The 17351-nt window shown below is 43.0% G+C and overlaps 1 protein-coding gene across 4 annotated transcripts; it reads right to left on the bottom strand.

Annotated features, from left to right (window-relative positions):
- Positions 1 to 937: 937 nt before the first annotated feature.
- SLC46A3 (solute carrier family 46 member 3) lies at positions 938 to 16662 on the bottom strand. Of its 4 annotated transcripts, XM_061170890.1 has the most exons (6): positions 16183 to 16662; positions 15489 to 15702; positions 9288 to 10158; positions 7736 to 7819; positions 3109 to 3265; positions 938 to 1097 (listed from the first exon to the last, which is right to left on the bottom strand). In XM_061170890.1, the coding sequence occupies exons 2-6, from the start codon at positions 15675 to 15677 to the stop codon at positions 1013 to 1015; spliced, it is 1386 nt and encodes a 461-aa protein (XP_061026873.1). In that variant the 5' UTR covers positions 15678 to 15702; positions 16183 to 16662; the 3' UTR covers positions 938 to 1012. The 4 variants fall into 4 exon arrangements, with proteins under 4 accessions (XP_061026873.1, XP_061026874.1, XP_061026876.1 ...); XM_061170891.1 differs by lacking the exon at positions 7736 to 7819; XM_061170893.1 differs by lacking the exon at positions 16183 to 16662 and having other exon boundaries at positions 9288 to 9415; positions 15489 to 15569.
- Positions 16663 to 17351: the final 689 nt, after the last annotated feature.

Raw genomic sequence — 17351 nt, 5'->3', positions numbered from 1 at the left:
GCGGGAGGTGAGGGTAGAAATGTCCGGAAGGGACACGGAGGAAGCGGAAGCTATGCCTTGGCTGAGACTTAAAAGTTTCAACGTAGGGAGGGAAGAAGGCCCAATGGAACCCTGTGTGCAGACAGGAGGCAGGAGAGGCGGTGTTTTCAGGGACCATGGTGGTCCCAGGATGAGTATAAGGCAGTAAGAGATGGATACCCTTTGACAGAAAGAAGGAATGAATATTGACTCTATAAATACTAGTTACTTTACATCATGATTGCCTGTTTACTCAGTTTTTACATTTCTTTAGGAACTATTTGTAATCTTTTTTTTCAGTCACCCCTGTGTTACTTACGGAAATATTATCATGCCTGTCACTGATGAAACATATTAGGAAAAGTGAAAACGTATTCATTAAAGTGCTTCCCTTTGAAGGATACTGCAGCTACTGAGAGCTTTGACTATCACTAACACCTTGATGGGCTCTATAAAACAAAGCATTACCCAAGTAGAAGAAAATTATATTATGAATACTTGAAACTTCTATCATTTTCCTATAAGCGACTGACTCATCATAATTTTCAACAGTTATGCCTTCAAAATCTTTGAGAGGGGTCAAAAACTCATTTTGCAGATGAAGAAACTGAGGCAAACAAAGAGTTCTTCCTGGTCTTAATGTGAGAGACTGGAGTATATCAGGGAGATTGTTGCTTTGGATTGTATCAGATTTCTTAGTCCCATTTTATACCGATAAGTTTCAGTTTCTTTTGTAAATCCCAAAGTGGGAGGTGTCTTGAGATTTGTTCTTTTACCTACTGGAAATATGTCACATGATCTTCATAAAGTGCTCGAAGTGCATGATGCTGTAAGAAGCTAGAGCAGCAACTATTTCTCTGACTGTTTAGTTTAGAAGAAAGGACTTGCAGCATTGATTATTCACTGATTATCCACTGATTGTGGAGCTAGTTATATCCTTCAGAAGTCAAGAGTATATGATATGAGCATTTGGATTTTTTTTAATCACAATTAATCATCTGTCTGAAGTGTCTTCGCTGGATTCTTCTTGTATAAGAAGGACATAGCTTCCCGCATTCCTGCTGATGCACTTGACAGCACTGCCAAAGCAAATAAGACGTCGATTAAGGCAATACATAAATAATCTGTATTCCATCTTTTCCCTGGTTACATGGCTTTTAATAAATTATACAAAGAAGGAGGATACTGGTATTTTGAATCTAACAGGCTTGTTATGCATAGCTTTCTGAAACTAAAAAAATCTACACGAGTTCTTCCCCTTCCAGATCCCTAAAATGTCCCTCTGTCCCATTGTCTTCTCTGCACAGTCCACATAAAATAGTTGTAACTAAAGCTATTACTGAAGTTCATGTTTAATACCTATAACTGAAGCTAGGATAGAAGACATCAGGAAATAATGAAAATAGCATGTAATTTTAATTTTAAAAATACTGAACAGATTAAAAAAAAAAATCTCAGAAGACCAACTACATTTACACTAGATGTATTATTAAAAGGATAATGACATTTAATCTCGCTGCACTAATTTTTCCAATTATAAAAGTTATATGTGTTCATAACAGAATATTTATAAATATTTGAAGAATAAAATTAAAATGACCCATTATTCTACTTCCCATGTAATGCAGTTCTTATTAAAGTCATTTTTCATGATACGGATGCACCATCATTTACTTAACCATTTCCTGTTGGCCATTTTGGTCATTAAAATATTTTTTGCCATAATGAACTTCTTTATATATAAATTTTTGACATTTCTGATCATTTCCTCAGGATAGAATTCTAAATGGGATCACTGGTTCAAATACCATGAATTTTTTTGGGAAACTTTTGATACATGTTCATGAATTGCTTTCCAAAAATGATAATGCCGAATAACACTACTCCCAGCAAAGTATAAGGTTGATGGTCTCATCATGTGCTCACTAGCAAAGCATGGAGTTTTAATTTTGCCAATTCAATAGGTGATAGTCTCCTTTTAAAAAGATACCTAGTAAAAATAGCTTTTCATCACAGTTACAGAGGAACTGTAAATACTGTTGTCGTCCATCTAACACAGATCTAGGTATCCGCCTCCCACTGAGACGGAATGTACTGAGGTCCTACTCTGAACAAGACGCAGGCCAGCCCTTTAAGGAGTTCACAGCCATGGCAGAGTTTAAAGCCTGTGTGGATAGATTCTGTTCTCCCTCCCTCACAGCCACAGCCCACAGTGCTTAGGGGAAGGCAGATTCCAGACCCTGTGCCCCACCTTCTCTACCCATGCCCATCACCCTGCTCTGGGGCAGCCGTGTGAAATGGGCAAGCCCAGTAGAGGCAGGTTAATGAGGTCTTAGCTCCATGCTTGGGCCCCAGAGAATGTGTCAAATATACTTGCTTGTGCGTTTTCACAACCACTTATCTAGTTGGCTTACACTTTTTGTTCATTGAAAGGGAGAGGGAGAATACATATTTCTTGTAAGTTTATGCCTCTGGTCTTTTTATTTTATGTACTATTCACAAATAGAATTTTGTAGTTTGTATTTACTTGGATATTTACATTTGAAAAGGAAATCATCAGATAAGCCAACTCTCTGTAAAGGAAAGAGAATTCTTAATATCCAGTGCATGCTATCTGCTCTTGTCATTTACCCAAGAATCTGTATTAAAGTATATCTTCTTAGAGTAATCTTCGACCTTCAGGGGATATTATACTGTAGGAAGTCATTGTTTGAATGTATATGTATGTATATACATATTCATAGAATATATGTGTATTGAATATACATATGAATATGTATGTACTGAATATACATATATATTCTTAGACACTAAATTCATCAGTTGTTCATATTTAAAGATAAGAGGGTAACTTCTCAGAGTCTCCGTCTAACCCAGTGTTTCTTTCTCCTAGTCCTGGTTGGCCATGCCACTGTCTCTTTCTTTCTAAGTCTCCAAAATTATTGACAGATGTCTTCATGTCTAAAAGTTCTTGAGAAAAGTACATTCCGAGGCAAAACTTCAACAGATCTATGTAATTGTACTGGTGCGGTGAGGGAATTCACTCAATCCATCTATCCTTTGATAAAAGGATAAAAAGGAATGACATACCATAGACTGATGGCTGGAATTAGTAATAAAACAGCGGAGAGCAGGAAGACGAAGCCTTTGTACCAAGCAACGGTGGCTGAATAAATTCCGTTGAAAGTAGAAACTGCAGTGATTCCACCAAGTGTTTCTAAGAAAGCGAGACAAGCGAACATGGTGCCTGTTTGGGGTCAGGGTGTGGAGGGAGAGAGAGAAAAGGCTGAGTTACAAAACAACAAACAAAAATAATGCAGAAAACGGCTACTCAGTGAAAAGTGCAAGCCTGGGGGCACTGCTTGGTGAAGGAAAGCTACTCCCTCAAAATCCCTGAGAAGGCAGTCACCCGTTTTGTGGGCGAAGAAACTGAGCTCAGGAGTTCTCCCTGGACCTGGTATGAGAGGCGCTGGAATCAGTCCTCCCAGGGTCCATGCGGCAAAGCTAAAAGGCACTGCAAGCTGAGGCGTGTGCAATCTGCCGCATCTCCCGTCCCTGCTACAGCCTAAGACACAGCCCCACCTGCCCCTGAGGTCCGCGGTGCCACCTCCCACTCTCAGTCCCTGCGCTAATCTGGGACACACCTGCAGGGGCAGGATGGCTCCCGGCAAGCAACGTCCCACCCACCGGCCCTCGGAAAGGTCAGGTCAGATCTGGCAAGAGTGACGGGCAAGGTGGAGAGATAATCTTCTTACCATACATTCTGCAATTTGAATTTGATCTCTTCCTCCAGAGTAACAAAAAGTTCAGTCACACAAGATTCCTGTGTGACTCATCAAGTAACTACATAACTGCCCGGTGCTCTAGTGAAGGTTATGCCACAGTCTGTCATTGAGTGATTCTTTACAACGTATTTTTCTGTCTTACCTGCTTACAACTGGCTCCCCTCTGAGGGGACTCCGCTGTCCTTCCCGCTTGCCACACGCCGAGTGTGGGAAAGGGCAGGCCCTGGAGCGTTGCTCAAGAAGCCTGAAATGGCTGCATGGTTGGCCCAAGCTCACAATCAGAGAAATGGTCATTTTTCTACCAGTTTTGAGTTCAGTCTGGAATCCAAGACCATACTGACTGAAGAGTGAAACTTCCGAAAGACAGCTGGTCATCTTGATGTGCTTTTTTTCCTCTTTGTCAAATTCTGCATCACTACAAATGTGGCTGTCTCAGCTCTCTGTGGCTTCCGTGGCATAAGTTCCTACGTAGTTTCTGCAGACTCTTCTTAAGCCATTGCTTGTTCCCTACTTTGCCGAGTTTACTTTTCCATGATAAATTGTAATATATTTTTCTTACAGACAGTGCAAATCCTATAAATAATTGTGTTTGATTGGACTGATAGGAAGGAAAAGGGCAAGCTTGAGGATCACCTTTCATAGCTAGGTTATAGTTTACATGTCTAGACTCTAACTTTCCCCATGGTCTTGGTCTTTTAGACTGTGTATTGATTTTTATCTATTTAAACTTTCACTCTATTATACATATTCTCATACATTGCTTCAAAGTCTTCATTGAACAACAGGACACATGTTCATAAAACAAACATCTCTCTGCAGAATGCTGGGTTATCAGAGATGTGTCTTCTTTTGACCAAAATGAAAGTTCTGTCAATGTCAAGGGCACATCTGCTTTTTGCACTGCTGTGTCCCCAGAGCGTAGCTGTGCTGGCACCTGGTAGACATTTAATATATATTTGTCAAATGAATGAATAAAAGCTTCATTCAAGGGCAATTACCAGTCATCAAGTAGCATATGGACTTACTGCCTCTATGATTTATGACAATACAGGAAGTTAGTTTAATTGGAAAGAAGTTCTCCTAGTTATGTATCTACGTTATTGTTTCATTTTATTTCTGATCCCTTGCTACAGCCGGGGACAAGTGGTATGGTGCTAATCCTATTATGCAGCTGCTTGAGTTCTTTCTTGTTGGGAACTCGGCCAGGCCGTGCTGTGTTCTGACACAAACAACCATCTCATGAAGTAGCTCTAGCTTGTTGCTGAACTTCCCTGAGCAGCACAACTTATCATGACTTCATTTCTTTTTATTGCGAAATTATATTCCGTTGGACAGACACACCTCATTTTGTTTATTCATCAGTTCATGGACATTTGCATTGTTTATGCTTCTTGACTATTACAGATAGTGCTGCTGTGAACATGTGTGTACAAGATGTTGTGTGGACATATGTTTTCATTTCTCTTCGGTATATACCTAGGAATGGCATTGCTGAGTCATAAGGTAACTCTGTTTAACTTTATGAGGAAGTACCAAACTGTTTTGTAAAATGGCTGCATCATTTTACATTCCCACCAGCAGTGTATGAGGGTTCCAATTTCTCCACATCCTCGTCAACACTTCTCATGGTCTGTCTTTTTCATCTTGGCCATCCTAGTGGGTCTCATTGTGGTTTTGATTTGCATTTCCCTGATGGCTAATGATGTTGAGCATTTTTTCATGTGTCTGTTGGCCATTTGTACATCTTCTTTGCGGAGATGTCAATTCAAATCCTTTGCCCATTTTTTAATTGGGTTGTCTTTTTATTGCTGAGTTTTAATAGTTTTTATATATTTTGGATACAAGTTCCTTATCAGATGTATGATTTGCAAATATAGTCTCCCATTCAGTGGGCTGTCTTTTCACTTTCTTTTTCTTTTTTTTATAAATTTATTTATTTGTTTATTTTTGGCTGTGTTGGGTCTTTGTTTCTGTGCAAGGGCTTTCTCCAGTTGTGGCGAGCGGGGGCCACTCTTCATCGCGGTGCGCAGGCCTCTCACCGTTGCGGCCTCTCCCGTTGCGGAGCACAGGCTCCAGACGCACAGGCTCAGTAGTTGTGACGCACGGGCCTAGCTGCTCTGCGGCATGTGGGATCTTCCCGGACCGGGGCATGAACCCGTGTCCCCTGCATTGGCAGGCGGATTCCTAACCACTGCGCCACCAGGGAAGCCCCTTCACTTTCTTGATGGTGTCCTTTGAAGCATAAAAGTTTTTAATTTTGATAAAGTCTAATTTATCTATTTTTTCTTTTTTTGTTGTGCTTTTGGTGTCATATCTAAGAAACCACTGCATAATTCAAGGAAGCAGGTAGGTTTTTACATACTGTAGTTTTTATATTCCTAAGTGGTTTTCCAATTAATCCCCATCACACAATCTATAAACAGCTGTGTGAATATATAGCTACATCTTATGAGTGGAAAAGAATCCAGAAATGTATTTTCAACCTTATTGAATTATGCAGTCTTCTCCAGTGTTGACTGAAGTGCCATAAGTACAATAGCATAATTATGAATTATTCATAAACAATTGATATGAACATTTGCACCAGGCTAAGACATGGAACAAAAGAAAGCTCCAAGGTCTCATAATATTCGTATGATAAAGGAAAAGGAGGTCAACCACATATGCCTAGTATCTAACAAGTACCCAGTTCTAACTAGAGATTTAATTTTTGTTTTCCTTCTGTACTGGTTTTTCTCGGCCCTCCCCTTCAGCTGTTTGATCTTCTGTGCCCTGCTCTGTGCTTGGGAGGCTGACCCCACAGATATTATGACTTGGACTTCCTTGGACTTGGTCAGTGGGGTCCAGGAGGAGAAGGCTGTGCAGTTTCTTCTCTGCTCCCTCCCTCCTTGGGCCATCCTCTCCTCTGTGCTGCCCTTCCCTGAAGTCTCTTGATTGAATCAGCTGAGTGGGATGCTGTTTTTTCTAGGACTCTGACTCAGGCCCAGCTCTAACATTTGTGGGATCCAGCGTAAGAATACAATTAGAGGCCTACAAGTTCTAAGTATTTAAAAGTTATAATTCTGGGAGTTCCCTGGTGGCTTAGTGGTTAGGATTCTGGGCCTTCACTGATGTGGCCTGGGTTCAATCCCTGGTTGGGGAACTCAGATCTTGTAAGACGTGTGGCGCAGCCAAAAAAAAAAAAGTTATAATTCTGACTAACAGACTGTTAACTAAGATATGTTCTGTCTCCCTACTCTGAGAAAATACCTTCCTAATGATTGGAGGTCAGACACAAACTTAGAATTCTCAGACTTTTTAGAGTTCCATGTGGAACAGGACAGCCCTAGGAGGGCTGGCCCTCACCCCCCAGTCCCCAGCCTGCAGGCTGCAGCCACCCACGTTGTATTCTACCTCTTGTTCTGCTCAGAAAGGGTCATTTACACGAGGGTGTAGACACCCCGCCCTGCAATTCCAAGGTTGGGCCAGACCCTCCTGTAAAGAGTCACCCTTTGGCTACCCCTTTGGTGTATAGGAGAGCACACTGGGGTCACAGTCTACCTTCAGGAGAATGGGTCTGAGGAAGAAGATCATCAAGGCATTCACTGGATATGAGCTGTTCAGCTGGGAGTTATGGGGACCCAGGTACCCAGAGTGTAGCCTAGAAGGGGGGAGTGTTGTGGGCTCCCAGGGGGCATATCGCCTGGCCCTGAGGTCTCCTCTCCCCTTGGGGCGGGGCAGCTCCAGAGAAAGCCCTCTAAAGCACTAGGCCCCGGGCAGGGGCTCCCTTGCTTGAATATAACCTCTTCCTAACACAGACCTTACCAATTCAAAAGGAGTTCTGTGCAGAAAAAGGGTTGTAGAATATCCTGAAGAATCAAAACTGATTGTACACAGATATGAGTTGGTACAGATCATAGATTCATTCTATTCCTTAAGCAAATTAAACTCACCTTGTTCAGTAGAACGAACCACTTTTGATATCATGGACCGTAGAACAGAGAGTGGCACAACAGTGAAAAGGAATGGCAGCCTGACTGTGAGAGGAATAGTCGGAAATTACTGGCTGAATCAGAAAACTAAGGGTCCGTTTTAAAGGTGGAACACTTAACCTCTAAATACTTCATTTTCTATAAGCATCTTAACTCATTGCATCTAACGGCTGAATTAATTAATGGTAGAATTCTGTTTAATGAATTAAGATAGACTATAGACAGGTCAGTTTAAGATTACTCTCAAGTTTAAGTTTACTCTTAAATTCTTATTCTAGTGCAGAGAACAAGAGTTCATGGAAGTTACAGGTCCAGATCTACATAATCTGCCACTTGAAACTGATCTGTTTCCCTAGTTATTAGAGTAACGTCATGTTTAGCAGGTTGCGACTGTTAATAAATTTTTTGTTTTCTGTTTTTGCTCTTTCAGACTTGGCATTCTCATCGTTAAAATTCTTTTATTATATTGATCTACTTATTGGTAAATTGGTTCCTTATCTTCTTGCTTGTTCATCTTTGTGGCTGAATAATTTCACGAACACAAATTGCCTCTGCTCTTAAATTATGACCCTTAATAGTAGCATTTTTAGTTATATGACAAAATGGTAAGATATTACATTTGCAGACCGCTTTAAAGTTTTCAACATGTTTTCACATATATTAACTTACTTGGCGTTGGCAACTCCAAGGGAAACAGGGAGGGAGAACTGGCATTTACTGAACCCTCGGCATTGCGCTAAGTGATTTACAGTTATCTCTTCTAATATTCGTTATAACCCTCTGAATTAGGTACCACTATGCCCATTTTATAGATGAAAAAACAAGGGCTCAGAGTAGTTCAGTAACTTGCCCAAGGTCACCTAGTGCTGTAGATGGAAATTAAGCCCAATTCTGTTTGGTCACCCTGCTTCCCTGCAAGGTAGCAAGAGGTTAACACTGCCTTTGTAGAAAAAGACTAAATTGGATTTTTCTTGAGGTCCCACTTTAACAGATCCTTTAACCCTTTCAAACACAGTATCTCACTCAAGCCCTAGTTAAGGAAGCAGTCCTATTTGCCAGAAAGTGATTCATCAAAAGCCAATTCATGAAATGACCAATTTGCTGAAAGATCAATTTGCAAAATCTTCTTGAATATATTCAATGAATTTTTTAAATGTATCTTTCGAGTATACTTTACACAGTTGTCTTAAAATTGTAGCCTTCTTAGCATCATTTTAAGAAATATTCAAGTTGGTGAATGCTATTTTGAAGGACTGATTCATAAGAAGAATGTTCCTCAAAACAATTTTTTGGCAAATATGCAAATTTGGAAAATTGTGGTTATTCAACTTTTTTTTTTTTCTTTAAAGTCAGTTGGCTTTCAGCTTCTGGCAAACTAGCTTTAAACAAATTACCTTTACTTGAACTAAAATGCATTAAATAGAGAATTTTATATTAAAGTTTCTCACCCAACAGACTAAATTCGTTTTATGTAAACATCAATACACAGTTCTGGGCTCCACTTGTCACTTACCTAAAAACATCATCAATGTTGTTCTGGCAAAAGCAGTCATAGCCATTCCCACCATGGTGGTAAAGATTCCAATGAAGGCCATGTGAATATCGTCCATACAGTAGGAAAAAAGCCATATTCCTAGGAAACTGCTGAAAAAAGAGACACTACCCAAAGCTGATCCATAACCTATTAAAACTTCATCCCAGCAGAGTGGTGAATCCAATTCATAAAGGATAAAAATGGGGGAAATGCCAATTGTCACGAAAAAATAAGTGATCATTGTAAAAAGCAACAAGCAGAGCAAAGATCGTTGCTCACCAGAGTTATTTTTAAAAAGCATGTAAGTTCGGTAAAATAAGTTTTTAAAGCCTTCAGTCCATGATATAGAAACATTCTGAGATGAAGGCTCTTTCACTGAATCCTCAAGAAAGAATAAAATATAAATCAAGTTAACAGTAAGAGCCATAGTAGCAATTGAAAACGACCACACAAAACCTAGTTCTCTAATAAAATAGCCAGAAGACAATCCTGTTAATCCAGTGACAATTCCAAGCAGGAAGTCAATTATAGCTATTCGAATTGTTCTTTGTTTCTTTTCTTTACATTGATCAACTATGTAGGCAAAAGAGGCTCCCAGAAGTGTGGTGTAATTGCCACAAAGTGCACCCAAAAAGGTAGATGCAATCAAAAGCTGGATTGGAAAGGCAAAATAGGAAAGCAAACAGAGCCAAGCACTGTTTGCAAGAGCACCAACAGAAGACAAAATCAAAGGGAATTTTCGTCCTCCGTGGTCACTATGAGACAGAAGCATGAATGTAGACACGAGACCAGGAATTAACCCACTTATGTCCATCTGCAGATTAAAAAGAGACACTTTTTTCTGAACTTCCTGCAAAGAAATAAAAAGAAGACAAAGTGTTTACAGAGGCTTATACAATATGCCTAAAAATACCCTGGTACATACTTTTTCTTGATACTGCCAGTAGGTCAGGGATGGGGAATCTCTAGTGCATGGGTTTGATATAGCTTAAATCTTCATCCAGTTCACAAAGCAAATATCAAGAGGTGATACAATCATCAATGCTCAGTTACAATATTCAAGTACCACAGTGGAGACATTAATCCATAAAAATAAAAGTGTGTGTATTGGTGTATGTCTGACTTCTATAGAGGATCCACAGAACCCAAGGCCTCGGGGACTGGTCATGTAATGACTTCTCTTTCTTCTGTGAACAGTTACCACTAAGAGATCATGACCACTGTTCTAAAGCAAGAACGGTACCCTTTCCCATGATACACCTTTCTTTCTACTCTAAAGGGGAATGAACATCACATGTAAACATCGTATCTGATAGACCTTTATTTAGATAGAGCTCAGTTGTCTTTTTTACGTGTCTCCACAAATACTCCTTTATTTACTAAAAATTAAGATAAAACTCAAAGAGGAGCTTTGTATTGACTAAAGATGGTAGTGTGCCATGAACTAAGGAGTGAGCTAAATTCAACCTTCCTGAGGACCAAAACAACTACGTACACGTGGATTGGCAGATGTAACAATTGTTACACCAGGTATTTGATGAGAAGAACTTGGGGTGATTTAAAAGCATTTTCTTTTCGCCACTTCTCTGTATTTTCCAGACTTTATATTAAAGGATATGTGCCGTTTTTATAACGGGGATTACTAAACTCATTTTAAAAAAGATTTATTCATGTAATATTTAGAAAGCACCCTAAAAACCACAAAAATATCATGAACCACAAAAATATCAGATACTGAATTAATGGTTTTTTAAAATAGTGAGCCTATTTTTATTTTTATATATTTATATAATTCAAGCCATTCCATGTTGCCAGGAAATGTTCTGGTCACTCAGACCCAAAACTTCAGTCATCTTTGCTTCTAGCCTTTCCCTTTGTCCATGCCCCCCAACACAATCTATCCTGTTCCCCTAAAGTTTCTCACTTTACCTTCTTGATGGTCCCATAGTTGCCACTTGAATGACAACTCCCATTGGTTTTCACCTGGACCACCCTGGCATCTAACTGGTCTCTTCATTCAATTCAGAATATAATGTCAGTCTTACCACTTTGCAGATCACAGACACTACTGCTGGGCACACGTTGCGTAGCACCACAGCACACTATCGGCATGTCTCTCACCTGCTCAGAAGCTGCAGTGTCTCCTCACTGCCTGGGAAAGTCCACACTCCTTAGCCTGGTATTTAAGGCCCCCGAGACGTGGCCTGATCTCATCTTCAGCGTTATCCCCACTCACCCCCCAAATACGGTCTATGTTCCAGGCACAGTCCGTAGTCAGGTCCCACTTAGATTTCCCTGAAATTCCCAAACAGGGGTCATCACTCCTTTTTCTGAACCTTCTCACAGAACAGTTATCATTCCCCAGCTGTACTTCTTTGTGTATTGATTAAGAGCTTGAGCTCCGGAGTCAGAGGAATCTGGATTCAATACAGTCAGTTCTGTACACCACAGTTAGAGTGGTCTTTAACAGCACACATCAGCTCGTGTCACTCCTCTGTCAAACCCCCAGTGGCTTTCCTTACACTGGGATAAATGCAAACTCCTTGCCACGTCACGGCGCCTCTGATTCATCTCCCCTTCCTCACTCCTCTCGGCGACAAGCCGTTCCACAAACCTCTGTGCTACTTGCTGTTCCCTCTGCCTGACCGTCGCACAGCTCGCTTCCTCAGTTCAAAGCCACTTCCTCAGAAGGGCCTTCCCTGACCACCACTCAATCCAGAGCAACCCCGCTAATCCCCACCCAACGCTCCAGCCCCTCATCCTTGTTGTTTTTTTCCTTAGAGACTCACCGGCTCCTTGCCAGGAAATTATATTTTATGCGATCTGTGCATTGTGTGACTTCCCTACTACAACCTAAGCTCCCGGGTGGGGTGGAACCTTGTCCTCTTCACCATAGTATCACCAGCTCCAAGAACAGTGCTTCCAGGGAGGGTAGGCACTCAATAGACAGACTGATTAAATGAACACACCGTCAACTAAGATAGGCCTCTGTAACTTGCGTGCTATGTGTGATCCTGACCAAATTACTTATCTCTGTAGCTTCTTCATCTGACCAGAGAGAATGTCAACAGTCCCAATCTTGCAGGCTGTCAGGAGACTTAAAGTCAATATAAGGTGCTCCACACAGGGCCCTCGTACAGTCAGTGCTGTTTCATTTTTACTAGGTTAGATCTTTTGAGCACATCTTTGTATCTCCTACAGATAATAGAAGCCATCAAGTAAATATTTATTGAATAAACAAATAAATGAAACAGTTATCGTTTAATCAACTCCTCAGCAAGATGTTCCAGTTTTGGGTTCCTCCTCCCATTTCCACGCCTCCGCCTAAGTCCTGTCCTCTCCTTTTTTCCTGCTGTCATCCCAGCCCAGTCTGTTACACACACTACTTGCCTCATCTGCAACCCATGTTGTCAAATTCAGATCTTAACAAACTCAAAGCATATGTCAACCATAAATCAATGTTGAGACAGAAGAAATTGTGTTTGAACATTATAAACTCTGGAGAATTATAATTATGTGTTATGTGTTATATAAGGGTAGATGGGAGAAATCAGAGTTAAAAAAAAAAAAAAGCTATTTCCTATACAAGATTGAACAGAATGACAAGGTGCTGAGACGGGGATAAACTAAGGAAAGTGCTATCAATTTTAAGGAAGTCACAATTTCATAGGCTAAAATGCATATATTAATTCCAGTTGAGCAGAAGGTATTCCTTATCTGCTGGTAACCAGGGATTGTGTTATTAAAAGGTTTATAAATAAATTCCTGAGCAAGAACAACTTCATGATCTGTTGGGTAACCCGAAGTTGTCCCCTCCAGCGGCAGAGTCCCTATCTTGAAAGCCGCCTGAAGAGAATAGGCCACAATGGCCGGTGTAACACTTCAAAACCAATCATTTACAAGGGAAGGAGAGGGTGGTAAGGGGCTTAAAAATTCCTTCCTCCACAAAAGTCAATAGACATCCCAGAATTCCCTACTCTCTGCCCTTCGCCAAGAGTTTCCTTCCACAGCCTTGCCACTTTGTTAAGAGGCCTTTTAGAGATTAATCTCATCGCCCAAGAGAAGTATGTAGTTGTACTTATAGTCACAGGGCTCAGAAAACTTGAAGATTTGAGAGATAGGTTAGATCAATATCCATATGAATATGTATGTTATATATACCTTAACCCCAGATGGATTGAAAAATATGACTTTCATCCAAATAGACTTTCAAAATGTTAAATATAAGTGAAATTGCTCCGATTATTCTTATATTTGTACCTTGAAATTCATAATACTATCTTGCATACCAATACGTATGTAAATGTGTATTTGTTATGTGGGAAGGATAAATAAAAATGGTATAACAGAGGTTCAACATATTGTATTCTTACACACAATTGATCTTTTGGGAGAGTGGCAAGAAAAATCTGAGCTGAAAAAGAAAATCATTTATTTATTTTATCAGGGGCTGACCCTGTGCTATGACATCTCTTATTTTTAGGGTTACAAGAACAGTCCACAGATCTCTAAATGGAAGCTCATAGAACAGGGAACATTTGTTCTTGGATTTAAAGGGGGCAGAATATTCTCTGAGAAGCTGAGCAGGGACAGGATCCAGGGAAGGGGCCAGAAGGAAGTGTTCCTCTGTCCTAAGGAGCAAGTGGTGAGTGGGTCGCCACGCCCTGTCCCAGTTGTGGGTGGGATGGTTTCTAGTTCCCCAATCTGAGAAAAAGCACCTGTAGCTCTAGCGCGCCGACTGTAAGGCAAGGGATCTAGGGCGGTGTGTTCTCTTGAACATTAATCCAGTGAAACAGCAGTCAATCGATTAAAAAATTTGGCAAAAATCTTCAAAATGAGACCCCTGCTCTGGGCAGTGGGGGGCTTTCAGCAGCTGGGTTAGGCAGGGAGCGGGGCCAATACTCATCACCTGCACAGCCACAGAGGTCACCAAAGCGGCTGGACCAAGGCCCGTCTCGCGTCACTCTAGAGGGTGAGGACAGCTGACCTTTCCAGACACTCAAGTCCTCTCCTCTGTCCCTCCCACTGCTCCCAGGGGGCTGGTGAAGGAACTCACAGAATCAAATGCAGAAACTGAGGAACCTCTGGAACCTTCTTACTCCCTGGAGATTATATACATGTAACAGGAAACATTCTTAAAGGGAGACAAAACCAAGAGGAGAGCCCGTTGTTGGCCCTTCTGTTTTTATGACCTCACTCTAGGCCAGAACCTTGATGTCTGCATAGCTGTTCAGAAATAATCTGTTCTTTTCTCCGTGGGTGCAGGCGACTCAGAGTCCCTTAGACTCTTTTCATCTTCTGACTGGGGAAGCAGCACCACTCTTTTGCCATCACAAAATACTCCCAAGCAGAAGAGTTCAAAGTTTACAAGTGTGGTTGTTTTTCAGGCATTGGTGGGGGGGGGGGATTTCCCAATCTGGATGCTCTCTCTCCTTTGCACTTGGACACTGGTAGACTGTTAAAGACCGCCTAAGGGAATGGAGACCTGCGACGTACCTCCTGGGGGAGGAGGCTGGACGTGGGGAAGGAAAGGCTCTGGAGTATCTGTGAACATTTTTAGTGTCCTTAGAGCGCAAGTGGGTGCTCTCCACCTCCATATCCTCACACAGATGCTCCTCAGCACTGGGGGGTCAAACTGACTTGATAACACCGAATGATGGATGACAAATGCCACCCTCACCCCATGACAGACCCTGGCACCGGGCCCACAGTCTTCAGGGATGGGCCACTTTCTGGGGTCACTGAAAACTGGGTCATGCCCGTGAAGCGGAAGCGGGTAGGGAGGAAGCGGGCAAGGGAAAGGCAGGACCCACGCTTCACCCCACCCCTGGCCACCAAGTACCATTCCAGCCTGCCCCGTCCCAACTTTCAGGCTTTCCGTGGGGAAGAAGAAAGGAGACAGCCACGGAGGAGATGAGACTGCCCTGACATTTTCTGAGAGAAAGGAGAAGAGCCAGTGTCACAGAAGAAGAAGGGGGTTTTAAGTAGAAGAGGCAGATTAAAGGTGTCAGGAAGCTTCAAACAGAATGAGAACTGAATAAAGGCTTTTGGTTTGGGACTTAGGGGTTTTAGGGTGACCCTTAAGAGATCAATGTATGAGGAGTGCAGTATCCTCTTTCCTTTAAAATCCTGTTGCACATTCCCTTTTTAATACATGTTAGGAATATTTTAATTTCTTACCTCCTGGAATGCGAAAATTGGGCTGCTTTTGTTTTTTGCACACTCAGAAACATTGCTATCGGGTGCAATGCTGTAGTTGCCTGTTTCCTCCCATATCCTCCTGTACACATATTGTGTTGTCAGTGGAGCAGTCAAAGTCATAGCAAATACACTAAGGCAAATGGCAGGTTCCACAAATGGAATCTTCATCTTGCTTGGGTAGGTAGCTGAAATTCTATTAAGAAAAGGAGAGAGATAATCAGTTGCACTCTTATCTGAGAGGCTAGATTTTCAATGATGGGGAAGTTAGAGGAATTTTGTGGAGTAAACAAGCAAACTAGGGAACAGAAAGCAGTAAGCACTTCCTAAGAAGATAACTTTCACTTAGGAACAGGGTACGCAGTAAACCTGAGACTGTCGCACTTACCATTTTTAAGAGCTGGACCTTTAAGGACTCAACCCGCCCTTGAGATGATTCTTTAAGATAGTCTTAATAAGCTGTCTACCACTTTGGCTATCCAGTGGTCACACTACAACTCCCACACTGAATACTGCCAGCTCGTTTTCATAAGGGAAACAGTGAGGTTGCTCTGGGGACACGACAATTACGTAATTGTTTATTATTGATTTTGCTGCTTGTGAACAGCGGACAGGAAGGGGGCCTTTAAAAAGCAGCTTCCAATCATAAGGCTTTGTTTATGTTGTTTTAACTCACCCCACGGTCACAGTCTTCCTGCCGAGCTAGGCGCGGGTCTGACCGTTTGCGGGGCCGGAGTCTCGGGGGCTGTCTCCTTTCAGGGGCTGCCCTGCGCCCGCGGTGCCTCCTGGGCAGCCAGCGCGCACGGAGGCTGGGTCTGCGCCGCCGCGCTGGGATGGGAAGGGGAATTGCCGCTGAATTCGACCAGATGCACAGGTCGGGAGACCGCAAGCCCTGATTTTAAAGCAAAACAAGAAAGCGCACTTCCGCGTCCAGAGTGGCAACGGTGACAGTTCACCGCGCAGCCCTCGCTCGGCTCCTGCGTGGCCCTGCGGGCTCCGCCCGGCGAGCTCCCGCGGGGCCCGCGCGCCGGGCAGCTGCTCCCTGAGCCGTCGGCGGGCTGTCGCTGGGTCCGCGGCCCGGCCTGCGCTCGCGGTGACTCAGCCCCGCCAGCCGAGCATCGCCTTGGGCCCAGGAGACGGGCCTCGGGGGTGCTGGTCCCCCGCCGCCTGGGCGGTCGCTGTCCTGCTTTCCTGCGACTGGGTCTCTTGGCCGGCACCCCCGCGGGGATTGGTCCGCTCCGACGTCGCTCCCGAGCACCCGCCCCCGGAGGCCCCGGTGGGGCCGCCGCAGCCCGCAGCCCGCAGCTCCGGGCTCGTGCAAGGACTCTGCGGTTATGAGAGCTTTTCTGGGTCCGAATATCGCTTTTCACGGAAGCACACAGGAGATTTGTTGCAGAAGTAACATTTTGGGATGCAGGCTCCTGTAGCATCCGTGCGGGCCAGGCAAGTGCTCTGAGAAACGCAGAAGAGGGGGACCGGGTAGGGGCGCCCGTGGAGGGTGCGGGAGAGTGCTCCTGGCAGAGTTAGCCGGGGTCTGGAATGTGGTCGCTGGCTCTTCTTGGTGATGCAACCTTGGGCTAATTATTTCATCTCTATGAACGTCCATTTCTTTATCTGTCAGGTGGGCATTAACAGCCTTACCGGCTCGTTGTGATGAAACCCTCGAGGTGTGCATACAGCACATCCCCGGAGCAAAGGAGGGACAGTACATTCCCCCCAGCAAGCCCACTAGGAACACACCTGAAGATGAACGAGCTGGATTTACTACCTCTTGTAACGGGGAGGAATGCATTCACAGGGGACCACAGGATCAAAAGCTGTATTTTCCAGGGCAGAGGTCTCCAG

Source organism: Eubalaena glacialis, chromosome 16 (assembly GCF_028564815.1).
Source record: "Eubalaena glacialis isolate mEubGla1 chromosome 16, mEubGla1.1.hap2.+ XY, whole genome shotgun sequence".
In the NCBI taxonomy this organism is placed as follows: Eukaryota; Metazoa; Chordata; class Mammalia; order Artiodactyla; family Balaenidae; genus Eubalaena; species Eubalaena glacialis.
The sequence above is the reverse complement of the archived record's forward strand: the minus strand, read 5'-3'. Positions and strand labels throughout refer to the sequence as shown.

Bases quoted from the DNA above. Each gene is read 5' to 3' on its own strand.
- SLC46A3 (XM_061170890.1), bottom strand. From the start codon at position 15,677: ATGAAGATTCCATTTGTGGAACCTGCCATTTGCCTTAGTGTATTTGCT. The intron at 10,159-15,488 runs GTAAGAAATTAA...ATTTCTTTGCAG, and splicing joins CAATTTTCGCATTCCAGGAG to GAAGTTCAGAAAAAAGTGTC. The intron at 3,266-7,735 runs GTGAGTTTAATT...GACCCCAAACAG, and splicing joins GGTTCGTTCTACTGAACAAG to GCACCATGTTCGCTTGTCTC.